At 38.8% G+C, this 16,738-nt stretch overlaps 1 protein-coding gene across 1 annotated transcript in view; it reads left to right on the forward strand.

The window, feature by feature from the left end:
• The window catches only part of ADAM10 (ADAM metallopeptidase domain 10), a 51,272-nt gene that overhangs the window by 10,423 nt on the left and 24,111 nt on the right, over positions 1 to 16,738 (forward strand). Inside the window, exons 2-4 of the mRNA XM_080396630.1 lie at positions 1,190 to 1,340; positions 14,111 to 14,229; positions 15,583 to 15,741. Coding sequence (XP_080252756.1) covers positions 1,190 to 1,340; positions 14,111 to 14,229; positions 15,583 to 15,741 — 429 coding nt within the window. The remainder of the gene's footprint in view (positions 1 to 1,189; positions 1,341 to 14,110; positions 14,230 to 15,582; positions 15,742 to 16,738) is intronic.

Below are 16,738 nucleotides of genomic sequence, written 5' to 3' on the forward strand. Positions count from 1 at the left end.
TGAAAAGCTCATAAATGCTAGTGCCTCAGGTTAGTTCTGTATGTCCCTTCTTCCATCAGGATGTAAGGACCAAAATCTTTCCTTATTTTCTGTCAGCACTCTTAATGCGAGTCAGAAATATTGCCTGAGAAGGAAGTGTCCAAACCAGACTGAACTAAATGTATGTTTTTTAGAGACACATCCTGAATAAAACTTTTACACATGATGGAACATTCCTAAAATCATAGAATGGTTTGGGTTGGAAGGGACCTTAAAGACCACCTAGTTCCAGCCCCCCGCCATGGGCAGGGACACCCCCCAGCAGCCCAGGCTGCCCCCAGCCCCATCCAGCCTGGCCTTGGGCACTGCCAGGGATGGGGCACCCACAGCTGCTCTGGGCAGCCTGGGCCAGTGCCTCACCACCCTCACAGTGAAGAGTTTCTTCCTAATATCTAAGCTAAACCTACCCTCTTTCAGATTAAAGCCACCACCCCTTGTGCTATCACTGCCTGCCCTTGTGAAGAGTCCCTCTCCAGCTTCCCTGTCGGCCCCTTAAGGTACTGGCAGATGCTGTAAGGTTCCCCCAGAGCCTTCTCTTCTCCAGGCTGAACAGCCCCAACTCTCAGCCTGTCTCCACAGGAGAGGTTCCATGTGATAGAAAATGTAGTGTTGCTATGTGGCATGATTTGCTCTTAGATTTTTGGTATATTTGGTATGTGGAACATAAACATTCTGAGCAGACACTTTGGTGTCGTGAGTGCAGTGTGCAGCTGGAAGTGCAATTCTTCCAGGGAACCAGAAGAAAGATGTTCAGCTGTTCAATTTTTAGTGTTTGGATTGGGAGTGCATTTCTGAAACAGCTCAAGCTTTCTGTCTGCAGTGATGTCTTTTGCATTGTGGACTAGTTTTGGAGTAAATGAATTATACTTGTATTGATTGAAATGGAAGTGGAAAATGCCTTCCAAGGTCCATGTAATGCACTCTTAACTGCAAGTGTGCACTCGGTTTGTGGGCCCAGAGCAGTATGAATCTGAAGTGTGCAAGGGAGAAAACAAGCAAGCTAAAATGCATGTAAGGTGGAAGTTGGATCCTCACCACCAACTGTTTTGCACCGCAGATCTGCCATACGTGGTAGTGTGGTTGCAGCCTTAGTAATATCTCAATTTCTCAGACATGCTAAACCTTTTTTTTTTTTTTTTTTTCTTTTCAGGCCAGTATGGAAATCCTCTAAATAAGTACATTAGACATTACGAAGGATTGTCTTATGATGCGGATTTGTTACACCAAAAACACCAGCGTGCCAAAAGAGCAGTATCACATGAAGATCAGTTCTTGCAGCTAGATTTTCATGCTCATGGAAGGTTAGTGGTATTTTAAAAGGTATTTGTTTAAAATATTTTATCCATGTGTATTTTATTGGTAGTGAAATGTAAATGGTGAAGTACAGTCATCAAACTAATGTTAGCTAGAATACACTAAAGTGCAGTGCTTATAGTTTCTATGAAGTATCTGTTCTGATTTCCAGTATAAGTGTGAAATTGTTGCTTGTAATCACTCATTCAAACTTCTGGTGGGAACTATTAATGCACTTTGAGGCTTAAACAATGGAATCGTACTGGGAACAGAACAGTAGTTGATTCTGAGTTTATAATGTGGCTTTGGCATATTTGTTTACAAAAATTATGCCAGACTGCTTGAGGAGGTATAATAGAGAAAAAGTAAAATTTCAGATTGCTTTTGAAACTACAGAATAGGCCAAAAAAGTGTTCAGTTTCATGTGTAATGGTGTCATCTGTTTTCTGTGCTGTTGTGGAATTCAGCAATTATTTGATATGGGGAAAACATAATTGCTGTTACAAGACTTGCTTTGCCTTGCACTTAGCGTGTGATTGTAAGATCCAGTACAATGTCAGATATTTAGTATGAGCAACTGAAGTATAATTTGTAGATTTCACTTGGGAAGATCTGTTTATACTTCATAATTGCCTGCTTTTTGTATTACCGGGGAGAAACAGGAAGAAACTTAAAATATTTTGTGTCTGTATCTTTGTTTCTTTGACTCCCTCTTTTGCAGCACCATTGTCATAATACATTTTTAGGAATGCGTAATGCCCTGGCTTTTCTAATTATTGCAGTTACAATTTAAGTAATTAGAACTTGCTAAATAATTGCTATCCATATGTAGAAACATAGGAAGTTTGACAGAGCAAAGGTAAACCCGGATCTTCTGAATATGTGTTTGGGATGTTATTTTATGAGTAAGTGTTCTGCTTTTGTGCCAGCTTCTAATTTCTGTAGGGAATGCAGTGTTGCTATTGGAGGTGTGTGCCGTAATGACCGAAATGTCAGTGCATGCTCCCAAAAGGTTAGCATTAGGATTGTATTTGTAACTGCTGTAGAACTGCAACCCAAATCCTGAATTTGAAATCCTGTCCTTAAAACCACACTTCTTGGGTGTGATTTTTAGTCCGGGGAATTTTATTAGTTATGGAAGAGTCATATTGCTGCTGTCTCTGCTGTAGCTCCACAAGCAATCTCAAGTCCTTGTTACTAAATTAGTTTAATAAACAAGACTGCAGAGTAGAATGTTTCAGATCCTCCTCCAATTGTAAACCTCTCTACTTTTTAAATCTCCAGCAAGGTTGCAAGGCAGTGAAGTTTAGTTTCAGTCCAATGCTGCTACTCTTTAGCTGCAGGCTGGTGGTAAATTTAGGTTTACCAGAGTGTGTACTACCGCAGAGAGGAGCGGGCCGGACTGCATTCCCAGATCATCTTTGTGCTAGCTCTGGTAGTCTTAAAAGCATGCAAGGAATAGGATCTGGGAACTGATCCAGCTGAAAATTACTTGGCAAAAAAAAACCCCAAAACCAGTATGACTTGAAGGGGTGACAGAGGGAGGATGAGACCATTCTTTCTGGGAGCGGTCCACATTTCAGTCCACTTGAGCAGGTTCATCTTGTCATTGGTAAAGATCCCATAATACTCTTCTGTAAAATAGAGCTCTTAGTTTAGCCTGTGCGTTTTATCTGTGTTAATAAGGTGGGCTGAAAATCCTTATCATATAAAAATGTTAACTGTACCTACGATAATGAGGTCTAAAAAAGATTTCCTCCCTTACTTTGCGGATCTTAGTCACACCAGACCTCAGACAAACAGGTTTATAAAGATTTTGATAGCAGCTACTATTACTCATGAAGGAAAGTGTTGGTGTTTATATGTGGAATTGATTCTAAATCCCTATGCTCTGAGGCACAAATCCATCATTAACTGAGGAGGCTGAATGGAAACTTACTATAAGGTCAAACCAGTCCATAATTTAGGATTTTGGTAGTTTCCTGTGACACATGTAATGCTTCCTGCCAAGGAGGGGGTTGGCAGGCTATAAATTTAGTCCACAAATTCCTGCTAATCGGTCTGAATCTCTTATTACAAAATATTTTCATTTATCTTTAAATATAAATTAGGAAGGATAAAGTAAATTGTGTTTTACTTCATACAGTCTATTTAGTAGTTTTGAAGGTGTGTAGGAGTTTGAAAAACCATATAAATGGGGTTGCCTTTTTGTAATTGTAGCTAGTTTATTGTGAACATAACTGATGTATGTCATCGCCAAGAATGAAAATATTAAAATCTTTCTATCAAATATTCTAATTACTTTCTGCTAAGCTAGGAAACAAAGCTTTTGCAGAATACTTAAACCATTTAGATTTAGCCTATGGGCTCTTAAAGTGCTGCTTTATTTAAATACCAAGTGATGAAACTTAAAGGCATTCATTCAACATGAGGTTTGAGACACTGAAAATTTAAACCTGAGTTTTTGAATGGCCTTACATCAAATGGTTAGTTAAGACCTTGTCCAGGTGTGGTGATTTCTTGGCACACAGCTTTCTGACTTGCATCTCCTTAACTTAATGAAGGTACTAAATATCTGCTACTTATGAGTACTGAAATGATAATCTTCAATTTTGAGTTGGCTTCTGCTGGAACAGCTGTCTTCTGTAGCCAGGAAACAATGGAAAAGCTGTCGTAATATTTACTGCTTTCTGTTTGTTGCTGGAAACTGCAAATGAAGCTAGCTGGCCCACAACAGTTCTCGTGCTGTATCTCTGGTGCCAGTTTGTACTTGATAAACTTAATCTTTCCATTTGGGCCAGAGGAAGCACCTGTTGGTCATGTGGCCAGTCAAGATGGGAGAGTGATTTGGCTAGTTATTGTTCAGCCAGATTAGTAAGTCATTCAATTCAGTATATAAGCAAACTAGTTGTAGGAAGAAGGGGTGCAGAAATACGCAGAAGTGGTGAGAGGGAAGATGCAGTACTGGCCTTTTCCGTGGCAGTTGCTGACATATGCCAGATTAGCATTCATCAAACTTAGTTGCATTGTCCACAAAACTGCTGGCAGCTACAAGTATTTCATGAGTGTGTAGGTAGCATCTGTTCTTCGCAGTAGACTGTTTGGATTTAAGAACTGTGTTTCATCGTACCCTTTTGTTAAAAAAGGAAAAAATGAAAATAAATATTATATATTTATACCAAGTTAATGTGACCATTTAACCATGGGCTAATAGCAGTTTAATAATGAAATAGATACTGTAATGATGCAATTAAACTCAAAGTTAGCTTTTTTTCACACCAGACTCAGTAGTTCTACAAATGGGTGTATAACATGCCACCACTGAGAAACCCTGCATGAATATTTAACCCTCATCTGAAAGTTAGATGCTACACAGTACTGTTAAGGACAGAATTTTTTCCAAACTTTTATAGTTGGGTAATTTAAAATACAACTTGTGACAGCAGATGTTATGAGCTAAACCAAACCAGCCTACTGTTCAGTGCTGAAACTCCAGCTTAACAGGGCAGTTAAAATTGCTGAATGTAAGCTGTAGGTATATATTAATTCTTTAGAATCAGAAACTGTAGTTTAGATAAGTTGACATTATTGCTTCACCAGTGGTACAAAATGTTCTTATTTCTCAAATGCTTCAAATTGGAAAGAATATGATGTTTTAAAACAACCCTGGTTATGTATCGTAACTCTTCCACCTTCCAGTTTATATAGTTAAATTAAGGTGCCCTTGGAGTCCAGGAAAGGTTCATACAAAGATAATGAGTGCACAGTGTTAATGGGAAGGGTGGGTGGGTGGTGTGGTGGCTGGAGGGTATCTTGGGCCTAGCGATCAGGAGATGATAGAGTTTTAGATTCTTGGAGAATTAAGGGGGGAGGTCAGCAGAACGGCTACCTTGGACTTGAGGGCTGACTTTGGCTTCTTTAGGAGCCTGGTTGACAGAGTCCCTTGGGAGACAGCCCTGAAGGACCAAGGGGTCCAGGAAGGCTGGGCATTCTTCAAGAAGGTCTTAAAGGTGCAGGAGCAGGCAGTCCCTACAGTCCAAAAGATGAGCTGGTGGGGGAAAAGACTGGCCTGGCTGAACAGAGAGCTTTGGCTGGAACTTGAGGTGTGGTCAGGGGGGCAAGGAGGGTTTAGCACCTTTGGAAGGAAGGGGCAGGCAACTCTGGAGGACTATAAGGATGTCACGAGGTTATGCAGGGAGAAGATTAGAGAGGCGAAAACCCAGCTAGAACTCAGGCTGGCCACTGCTGTAAAAGATAACAAAAAATGTTTTTACAGATACATTAGAAACAAAAGGAGGGCCAAGGATAATCTGCATCCTTTACTGGATACAGGGTGGGGTGGGGTGTGGGAATTGCCACAAAAGCTGAGGAAAAGGCTGTGGTACTTAATACTTTTTTTGCCTCAGTCTTTAATAGTAAGACCAGTTACCCTCTGGGTACCCAGCCTCCTGAGCTGGAAGACAGGGATGAGGAGGAGCAGAATGAAGTCTCCACAGCCCAGGAGGAAACGGTCAGTGACCTGCTGCTCCACTTGGACACACACAAGTTGATGGGGCCAGGTGGGATCCACGCAGGGCACAGAGGGAGCCATTGGAGGAGCTCGCCAAGCCACTCTCCGTCATCTATCAGGAGTCCCAGCTGACTGGGGAGGTCCCAGAAGATGGGAGATCAGCCAATGTGACGCCCATCTACAAGAAGGGCAGGAAGGAGGATCTGGGGAACTACAGGCCCATCAGCCCGACCGCGGTGCTGGGGAAGGTTACAGAGCAGATCTTCCTGAGCACCGTCACACGGCATGTGCAGGACAGCCAGGGGATCGGGCCCAGCCAGCATGGGCTTATGAAAGGCAGGTCCTGCTTGATGAACTTGATGTCCTTCTACGACAGGATGACCCACCTAGTGGCTGAGGGAAAGGCTGTGGCTGGTGTCTGCCTGGACCTTAGCAAAGCCTTGGACACCATCTCCCACAGCATCTCCTGGAGAAACTGGCTGCTCATGGCTTGGACAAGTGTGTGCTTTATGCTGGGCTAACAGCTGGCTGGGTGGCTGAGCCTCAGCAGTGGTGGTGGATGGAGTTATGTCCCGCTGGTGGCTGGTCACAAATGGTTGAAAATGAGCTTGAAAAACTTGCCTGAAATCTGATGTTCTTTGAACTATACCTTTTTACCTAATGACATAGCTGTGAATTCCTGAGACATTGTTTCATTCAGAAAACAGTAACTGCATCTGTGTAGTGTTTAACTGCACACTCGGTCAACTTAATGCATTCATAATAACATATGCTTTCTAATTTTTTCTTAGTTTGCCCTGTTAATCACCCATCCATACCCACTTCCACTTTCCCGTTTTTAGTTGCTGACTCTCCCTTCTGAAGGTTACCTATGTGACTTGAGTGAACAGCTGCATTTTCAAGTGGTGCTTAAACACATGGTAACAACTGCCTGTTACTAAATTAAAGATGCGTTGAGAATTTTTCAGATATTTTGCCATCTAGCTACAGTTTTCCTTAGTTTTCTATCTAAAATTTTATTTTTAAAAAATACTGTAAGTTAAGATCAGACATGTTTGTTGGAATTTATGGACTATATATGATACTATAATAGGAAAACTATTACAGGAAATGCTTGCAACGTCACTTCTTTGTAACACATACAAATAAAAAGACCTTTCATATGTTTATGCTTGTGAATATTAAAGCATTAATTTGTTGAATATTGGTAGGTTGTTCTATAAAACCTGAGATATATAAAAATACCGGCTTTGCTGATAAAAACACTTTTCTATGCTTTAATTTGGGCTTACAAGTCACAGCTGCTAAGTCCAGATTCTTTTAGTCCAACATATTCAAATCTTAAAACCTAGCTCAATATAGGGTCAAAATTATGTGACTATTAGATGATTATGCTGGTGCAACTGGAATGGCCGATTCCTCAGCCTCTACCACCTTACACAGTTCATCTGGACTGGAAAGTACGTAACTTTCTTCTACTGTGTTCCAAAATGTAATGGACAATTATATCTTCAGATCAGTCTGCATGAATGCTTGTAGAGGTTGGGTTATGATAGTCAGAAACTTGAATGTGTTCTAACTAATGATAAAACACAAGCTTTGCTTCTACTGTGCTAAAAATCGGTGATATTGGTCATTTGTAGTGATCCCTGGTGGTTATTGGACATTTTTCTTATCTTGTTTTCTTATTCACCACAACATTCTTGCTGACTGTTCTGTGTCAGTACAGGTACATACCATACCCCTGTGTGTTCAAAAGAGTGTGCATTCACCTCTGCTCTGTAACTTAATAACTATAATAATAGGTAGTTTTTGGAGGGGAAGGCAGTTCAGAAAAATCTTATTATCCTATCCTTCATGGGTTTGTATGGGGAGGGAAAGGGAGAAGAAATTTTGTCTTTGTGGTTCTATATAAAAAGGCTAACAGTTTGTATGTGCCTAATGTGGCAAGTCCAGTGGGCACAAAGATTTAGTCATTATTGCTTCAAATAATTTGACAGCTAAAGTGCCTGTCAGTGCTTTCCAAAGTGATGGTGGATGTCAGGAGTCAGGAAGATGCTGTGAGGTGAGCTTCCGCTTGAGGTTGTTTTGCCTGATGATGTCCAAGTGCTCAGAGTAGTGTTTGATCAATGAACAGCTGTAAAAACACTGCATCGGTCTCACTGCTGCTATTAGTACTGCATGTAGCCTTTTTTTTTCCTGTATGTAAAAATGTTCTCAAAAAGCCATGTTCTTAAAATGAAAAGCCGTAGACGTAAATGAAAGTACTTAGGCTATGTGCTTCATATGAGCTCATGTTATCAGCTGGCAGATTTCTTTGTATGTCTTTGTTTCAGTAAGAAAGCTTCTTTCTAAACTAGTTTCTTAGTTTGAGTTTATGTAGTAACTTTCATGCCTTGTGATTTTATTCTAGCGCATCCTTAACATGTTTTCTCTTTTTGATCTCATGTTTTTGAATTGATAAAACATGGCACTGCATGTAAATAATCAACTTTATGTAAATACAAACTGAAGGGTTGTTTTGGATAAGCAGGAGAACAAGTGACAGAATCTGCACTTCCCAAAGAAGTTTTACTGAAAGAGGGGAAAAAAAAAATCAACCCTGGGTAAAGACTATTTAGCTCTTAAAATCTGTATACCGTACTCTTCAGGACAGAGAGATACTTAACTTTCTTAGAGCTGATGTGTAGCTACTTGTAAACCCTGCTTGGATGGTTTCTGTTATCTGAGCTAGCTTAAGTGTTTGCAGGTATGTATATCAAAAATAATCAGTGGCAAATTGCTTAGGATGAAGGCTACATCCTTAGCTGTGTACTTCTAGAATAACAAGCTTAGCAAGTCTGACTTCTGAAGGTCAGGAAAGAAATCTTAACAATTGCAGGTGCCACCCTAGAGGTATTGATGGGAAATAAACATAAGCTGCAAGCATTCTAGCTGGAATTGCTGAGCATTGCAATGCTGTAGAGATAGGGTTTTAGATAAAGACTTACTAGAGGATGATGCCCTCTATCTGCATCTAGGTGCGTAATAGAAAGAATTATAAACATGGAGACCCTACCACGTGCTGTTTCAAAGATGTGTTTTCTTTAGTGTCAATAGCAGGACCATGGGGAATTGTCAGTTAAATGATGATGGAATATGTTGTGTGAGTTTAATAGTAAGTGAAAATAGTGGTGTGTTTGGTTTTTTTAATAAAAAGTATGTTCATAAGTGTGATGGTTCTGTAGACCTGGCTTGTGAGTTAAACTGTCTTCTATTCAATATAGTTCAGGGTTGGAATGAGTCTGATGGTCTGTGGGAACAAAGTTTAAATTTTGGAATGCTTTGTGTGGAAGCAGTTAGAAAGAAGGGCCCAAATTATTCTCCCCTTCCATTTTTCAAAGAGACTTTGACTTCTTAAATGGTAAAAATAAGGATGAAAGACATCTATCTGCTTGCATCTCAAGCAGAGTAGTATCGTCTAGATCCTGACTTGTGGGGAGACTCATGGACGCACAGCGACAAATGATTTTTCTGGTTCCTACCAAGAAGAGTATGAACCTAAACGGACTCTCCTTGTCCTGGAGTCACATCCCATACTGCTGCCATCCCATCACCTTCTGTTTCCTTTTCCCAGCCACTTCTTCCAGCTGTGGGATAACTCCTCCATCTCCTTCTTTTTCTTTTGTCCTTTTTTTTTTCTTTTCTTTTTTTTTTTCCCCTCCTTAAAACTATCTCCCTGGTCAGAGAGTGATCCTGCCTGCTTAGCCTGCCACTGGTTACGGCAGTTTGACTGAGTGAAGGTAGGAAAGGGAAAGCACCAAGTGCCCTTTTGCATACCACTGGTAGTGGCCTTTTCTGCCAGCTTTGGAAAAGTCGGCAGACTGCTCTCAGTGTCCCAATACACTGGACATTCAATCATGGCAAAATCACTGATCTTAGAAGCTAATTCATACTGAAAAGAAATGGATTAATAGATCAAGCATTAACTCTTACATGTATACCTTTATGTTCATTTTACCAAGTACTGTCAGTATAGACACACAGCTTTTGGGGTTTTTGTTTTTGTTTTTTTAAGTATTTGCTCTGTGATTAGAGCATAGGATTGACGCAACTCAACCCCATGGGAAGGTATTGGCTTTTAGCAAAGTGTGGTGCTCTCAACTATATTTTTTTCTTTAATTATCACTTAGTTGCTATGTTACATACTTGCAAATCTGACATAGTCTCCCTTGAGGTAAGCTAAAGTGAAATAAAAATCTACCTCTTGATAGTCTTTAGGGTACTGCCATTAATGAGTAAGATGTAGTTTATTATCAAAGCAGATTATATAAAAATATAAACAGTTTTACCAAAAATACAGTCTTCAACCATACAAGCAACCATGCAGTCACCAAGTAACAGCCTGTTAATGTATCAGTTTTCAGATACATGTAAGACAGAAACATAGAAGTGAGGTCAAAACGTAGTCTTAATTGATTTGATTCTATTCTAGAGAGCACTACTGCTGGGAAATGTCTTAAGCAAGGTAGCAAGTGTCTAAATAAAGAAGCATTATTTTTCTGGAAATAGTTAATTTTCTGCCTGGTGTGTAGCTAGGCCAGGGAATAGCTTAGTTTATACTGACAGAGATGCTGGCACAGAGAATTCAATGCATGCTATAAAAATTGTAATTACCAAAAGGCTTATTTGAGGCTTCGTATTTCTTCCATTATGGCTAGTTTTAGAAAACATATTCAGAAATGATACAGACAATTTTTTTGAACTTCTCTGGACTCTCCAGTCCTCCAAAGAATTGATGAAGTTACTGGATTTAAGCCGGGAAAGGAAACTAAGATGCATTCTCTTCCACATCACTTTGAGAAGGATAGCGACTAGCTTATATTCCTTTCCAGAAAGGGGGAGAAATACTAGCCTTAAAGAAATCTAGAGTAAATTTTAGGGGAGCTTCTACACTTGGTGAAATACTGGAATGGATTTTGTAGGGTCTTTGGAAGTTTCTCGCTGAGAAGTTAAGGTGTTGAGCTGGGTTTTCTAGGGGGTCACTGCCAACTATCCATTTGTTTGATTCAGTCATTACAATTTGGAGTCTCCCCACCTACACGCTGGCATCTTTTCAGGGCAGCTGATGTCATTGACATTTGTTAGTAGTACATTCACATGTCTCTGCGTAACAATAAAAATGGAATTTAGTTTGTCTGCTGTAGGTTTCATGTAATACATGGGGGTTTATGTTTACCATTGTTTAAACTTTGGTGATTTGTGAAAGTTGTGAGTTCTTGGAAGAGGAGACAAATAGATGCCTGTTCTCCACCACCCCTTCGCCCCCTGCAAGTTGCCTCTTTCTCCCTCCCTTTTTTTGGTGGGGGAGAACTGAAGGAAGACTTGTCACTTCATTTCTTGTTGTTAAAAGGGTGAACGGTCCAGACAGATAATCCTGTTCCCATTGAGCATGTTTGAATGACCAAGAAAAGACCTGTCTAAAAATAGCCGAGACACGATCAGGTTATCTAATAGTTTAACCAAAATAAATCAAATGTTCAGAGAATTGTTACTGTGAAAAACAACTGTGTTGTTTTGTATTTGAAATAGTTCTTTAATCCTGCAAATAGAGTTGGTTTTCTTAATAAATAAGTGACAGCATGGGTTAGAATTTACACTCTTAAGTTATGTACCAGTGGAGAAAGTAAGAAGGGGGGAAAACGAAAGGAGAATAAATACAGGCTTCTTAATTTTAAAAGTAGTGAAACTTTATTTTATACGTATAACTTCTAACAGTCCATTTTGAAGTGACAGATAGGGTGATATTGATGGAGGGGTATCCTTCCCAGAAGGAATACCCATTCCCAGCTTCAGTAGACTCTGCTGAGCTTCCCCTTGTGCCTCCAAAAGCATCGTTCCGTGGTGCAGGATGCCCAGACAAAACACCAAACCCACTCGAAATGGCGATCAGGCAATAGTCAGCAGTGATAGTCCAGAAGCACAATGCTGAATGTCACGCTAATTTGTAAGGATGAGAATGTAGATGCCTTGGCAGTTGAGGAAAGGGTACCCTGGATAGCTTCACGATTGAGGCCTAGGGCTAGTTCCTCTATCTACTTGGTAGTTTTTTAGGATAAACTTGCTAAATTATTCATTTAACTCTGAGGTAATGTCTTTATCCCCCACTCCACTGACATATATGGCGGCTAGAAGTCTTGCATTGTCTAATAAAATAAATAATAAAGAAATTGCTGATGCAGTTGAGTTAGAGATAATAATTGCTCCTCAATTTTATGTGAAGCTTACGTGAATACAACCAGGAAAAATTAATTTTGAAGTAAGTTTTTTGCACTTCTGTGAGAAAAGTGTTGTATAGATTGTGGTGTGGGTTTTTTTTCAGAAAGCCTACTTTTTTTCACCAGGAAAAAGTAATTTTAGGTATAGTAGGTGCTCTTGCTGGGGTTAGTAGATACTTCCGTTCATCACAGACTCAGTTGGAGACTTCTAATGGTAAGAAGTCCTTTTAAATATTCAGAAAGAATATAAAGAAGGGAGGAGAGCTATTCTAAAGGATCCAGGATCTCTTGTCATGTAACTTAGTTCAGATGCACTTGAAGAGAGTCTGATCCATCTTCAGTAACTCTAGAGAGCTCAGTCGCAGGGAAAGCTCAGACTAAAATGGAGTTCAAATCTGCGTCACAACTTGAGCAGTGTGTTATAACCAAAACGAGTAGAACTTCTTGAAGTACTTGAATAAATTTCTTCAGATTCTTGTTCAGTGCTGGTCTTTCCCCCTCTCCGCTCCTGACTGTTCATTTCTAACTTCTGCCCAGAAAAGTCACACAAGGTGGCTTAAAGTCTTTTTTTTTCTTTTTTTTTTTCTTTTTTTTTCTTTTCCCCCTAGAAAAATGTATTGCATAACGCTGTAGCATTCTGTCCTGTGATGTTTTACTGGGTTGCTTGTTCATGTTATCTCCTCATCCTCATGAACCTCTGTGTTACCAAAAGACAGTTTTACAGAGCTAGTAAAGAGACTAACTTAAAGAAGAAAAATTCTTACTTTTTCTCTCTGATATTATAAAAACTAGCTATCTATCATAAAACATGCCTTTCTAGCTGGGTGTGGATAACTCTTAACTGCTAGCTGGCCTGTGTTCCTCAGTGGCTGTAGCACCCAAGCGCATCTATAGTGAGGTGTTTCTTCCTTTTCAACAGGGAAATCTGCCCTCAGAAAATATATTGATACTGAAATTATAATACGAGCACTGGTTAGCTTGGCGCAAAGCCCAAGAGTCACAGGGAACTGCTGAAGTTTAACCTTCCCCATTTACCAGCCACATCCCAGAATTTCCTACCTTTGTATTAGATATCTCTAACACATCACCAGAGGAGAATACTCACTTTGAAGGTTTATTAACACTGTGGCAACAATAATAAATAGTTTGATTGGGAAATACTGTTTGCATTACAGAATAGTCAACATGAATCACTAGAGCTCTCAGCAGGTTTTAGGTAAAGGCATGACTTTTTTCTTTGACCTTGCATTTTGCATCTTAATGTACAGTTGTTTTGAAATACTTATAACTGTAGTGACATATAATTTAATGTGCAAGTGAAGGCTGAAGATATATTTTGTATATGCTTCAGCTGTACTAAAAAGTAGTGAAATTTAAATTACTTTGTGCCATGGTGCTTAATTGTTTTGGTTATTTTGGTGTTAGCACAAATGGATGATAGCTTTCCCTGTGACAAGTGAACTCTATCATTAGCATTCAGTGAGTGGAGTTGGCCACATAATTGTGCATGTAACTCAACCAATTTAAATGTTTTTCTTATTAAATGTTGTTGCCCAACTTCTTGAGTTTCAGTTGAAACAGTAATTAGCTTACCTACATTTCATTTACATTACTTAAATGTTGGGATGAAAGTAAAATAAGCTGGTAGTTGTTCTTATCTCTTCTGCTTCACAGTGCTGTGAGGTAAAATAGCTGCCTTTCCTCTTAAGCTATGTCTGTGTCTTCTGAACAAGTGGATAGTCAAGTCAGCATTTTAGATTTATGCATTTAAGTGTAACCCTATTTTCTGGCTTAAATCTCATAAATTTAGCTACTTTTATAAAAAATTTCTAAATCTTGCTTAAGAAAATCCTTCTAGGCTATGGTCTAATTCATGTACAGTATAAACATTTTCTATAGATTAATGGTCTGCAAATTGTTTGCAAGAAAGTGTTGGTTAGAAGTATTTTGCTTAGTGCTCTTGTAATTGCAGCTCAAAGCCAATTTACCATCTTTTTTTTATTCACTTTAGACACTTCAACCTTCGAATGAAGAGAGATACATCTCTCTTCAGTGATGACTTTAAAGTAGAAATATCAAACCAAGTAATTGATTATGATACCTCCCATATTTACACTGGACACATTTATGGTAAGTACAATCCTTTAAAATGGACTGAAGTGCAGTCATCTTAAACAGGAGCTTTTTTAATAGTACACATGGAAAATGAATATCTGTATGATTAGGTCATCTTCATTATTAAAATTCTATAATACATCTACATGCATTTAAACTCCATCTGCTTTTATTGTCATGTGAATCACACTTAACAAATGAGTATTTTACCTAATAATTTTCATATCCATAGAACTTGAAGTTCAGCTCTGTTTATGAACATATTCTTCATAGAAGTCTGATGCATTTAAAAAAAAATAGGAAGGAGCTGCATTACAAAAAGTCAGGTACTGTTAGTTTAAAGGAATTTAAGGAATATAATGCTACCATCATTAAGGGTAATATACCCAATTTCAGTAAATACAAAAGATAAAACTGATTAACAAGGAAGGAGAATTAAGGAATTAAGCACATGAAGAGAGAAGGATAAAGATACACTAACTCTTTTTATACAGTCTGGTTCTGAAAGGAATCTAACTCTGTTAGTAATGTCCTACAGACTTGAAGTGACAGTTTTAAAGTGTGAACTATACTCACTTAGCACTTTATATGCATGTAGGTAGACCAATCTGCCAGTTGGCTTAGGTGGGTCAGAGGACTTACAAGGGGTGTGAGGGTGGCGTGTCTTTTGTTGTGTTTTTTCTTACTTTGTGCAAATATTTCAGAAAAGGTTTTGTTTTTTTCCTTACTGCTGTTTACTAACTTGGATAGTTGTGCTTTTCCAGATTGTGACTGTTCCAAACACAAATTCACTCCATTCCACATTTAAACCTAGCTACAGTTCTAAGAGGCTTATGCTTGAAGAAAAAATGAGTGTCTTGAATATAGGGAAATCTTTCTTTGAAAGCTTTCCAAGTTTAGTTTATGGTTTTGGGTTTTTTCTTAATAATGTATATATTATAATATGTGTAAGGACAGAACTTGTATATAGGATTAATGCTGTATATGTGACAGCTTTAAACTACAGAGTTGAGTTACTCATGCTTTTTAAACATGTAATTTACGCACCTGATTAGGAAGCTATTGGGCTTACTAACTATGATTTTGGGATAACTGTATGCCTTAATGTTGAATAGTGTGCTCTAAAAATTCAGACACAACCTTTCTGCAAGGATGTCTTGCTACTGTTACCCAGAATCTTATTACCGTATAATTCATATAGGTTATTTCCATTTGGGAACTGGTGCACAATCAGGATAATTAATGCAAGTATCATACTTTAGCATTATCTGCTTAACACCTTGGGTAATGTGTATGCTTGAAGTTTGCACAGGACTGAAAGCTTTTAAAAAGGTATAAAAAAATCTAATGCACTTTTTCTTTCAACAGGTGAGCAGGGAAGTCTTACCCATGGGTCTGTTATTGATGGAAAATTTGAAGGATTCATCCAAACTCACAGTGGGACCTTTTATATTGAGCCAGCAGAAAGATATATTAAGGACAAAACTCTACCGTTCCACTCTGTAATTTATCATGAAGATGATATCAGTGAGTACTTCCATTCTGTGCTATGGATGAAATATATTTTTTTTTATTAAATGTCAAAATCTGTAAGCCATTTGTAAGCATCAAATGAGGCTTTGGCTTGGATATGACGCTGTGAATTATGTTAACCTGAAGTGGTTCATATACAGTTATGGTGTGAAAGAGATCTATGGCAAACCAAAGCGAGTCTTCCTTATTCTGCCATTTTAAGAAACCCTTGGCAGTCGGGCTCAAGTGTATATGTAGTGTATTTTATGCTCAGTGGATACAAGTTTCTTTTGAAAAATGCGTTCCTAAAGTGCTCTGTACTGATTGTTCTTCCCTGTGATTTGGAAAATAAAATGAAGTTCAAGTCACTAGGTGTTTACTGACATCTAGTGAAGATGGTACTTGTGGGAAGTTAAAGCTTCCCCTGCATGTATAGGTCACAGATGCCTTCAGAGACCTCTTTGGAATATGTGGTGGTGCCCAGTATGTCCCGTTTTACACAGTAGCTGATGGAAACATCCAGAGAATTCATATTACTTGAATTTGAAGAGTATAGCCTCAGACGCTGTAGTTGTAAATGCCCAGGAGGATGAGAGAGTACCATGGAATACTTCTGTATCTTCAGAACTGATGCATCAAAGTTCTGCACTCTGCCTGTCTTTTTATGTATGAACAGTCTTCAGTTGTAATAGAAATCAGTTTTATTTTATGCTCAAGTAACTTTATGCCGAACCCCAAAAATAGTGCAGTGGTGATTCTGAGTTTCAGTCCTTCCAAGCAGACATTGGCAGAGTCACCTGAGGGCTACCTTTTGGTTATTGAAGCTAGCAAATTTTGTGTTGCAAGCGAACTTTATGTGAGACTTCAGTCTTGCTTAAAAATAGATTTAAACTATAACTTCATTTAAAAACTTGTTCCGTCAGGCCATTGTGCAATTCCTAGAAGACTTGAGTTTGAAATCTCTTTTGCAATTAGGTGGAGAATCTTGGGTTAGATCCCTAGAAATTACTTG

The sequence above is a fragment of the Falco punctatus genome (genome assembly GCF_963210335.1).
Source record: "Falco punctatus genome assembly, chromosome: 7".
Taxonomy (NCBI): domain Eukaryota; kingdom Metazoa; phylum Chordata; class Aves; order Falconiformes; family Falconidae; genus Falco; species Falco punctatus.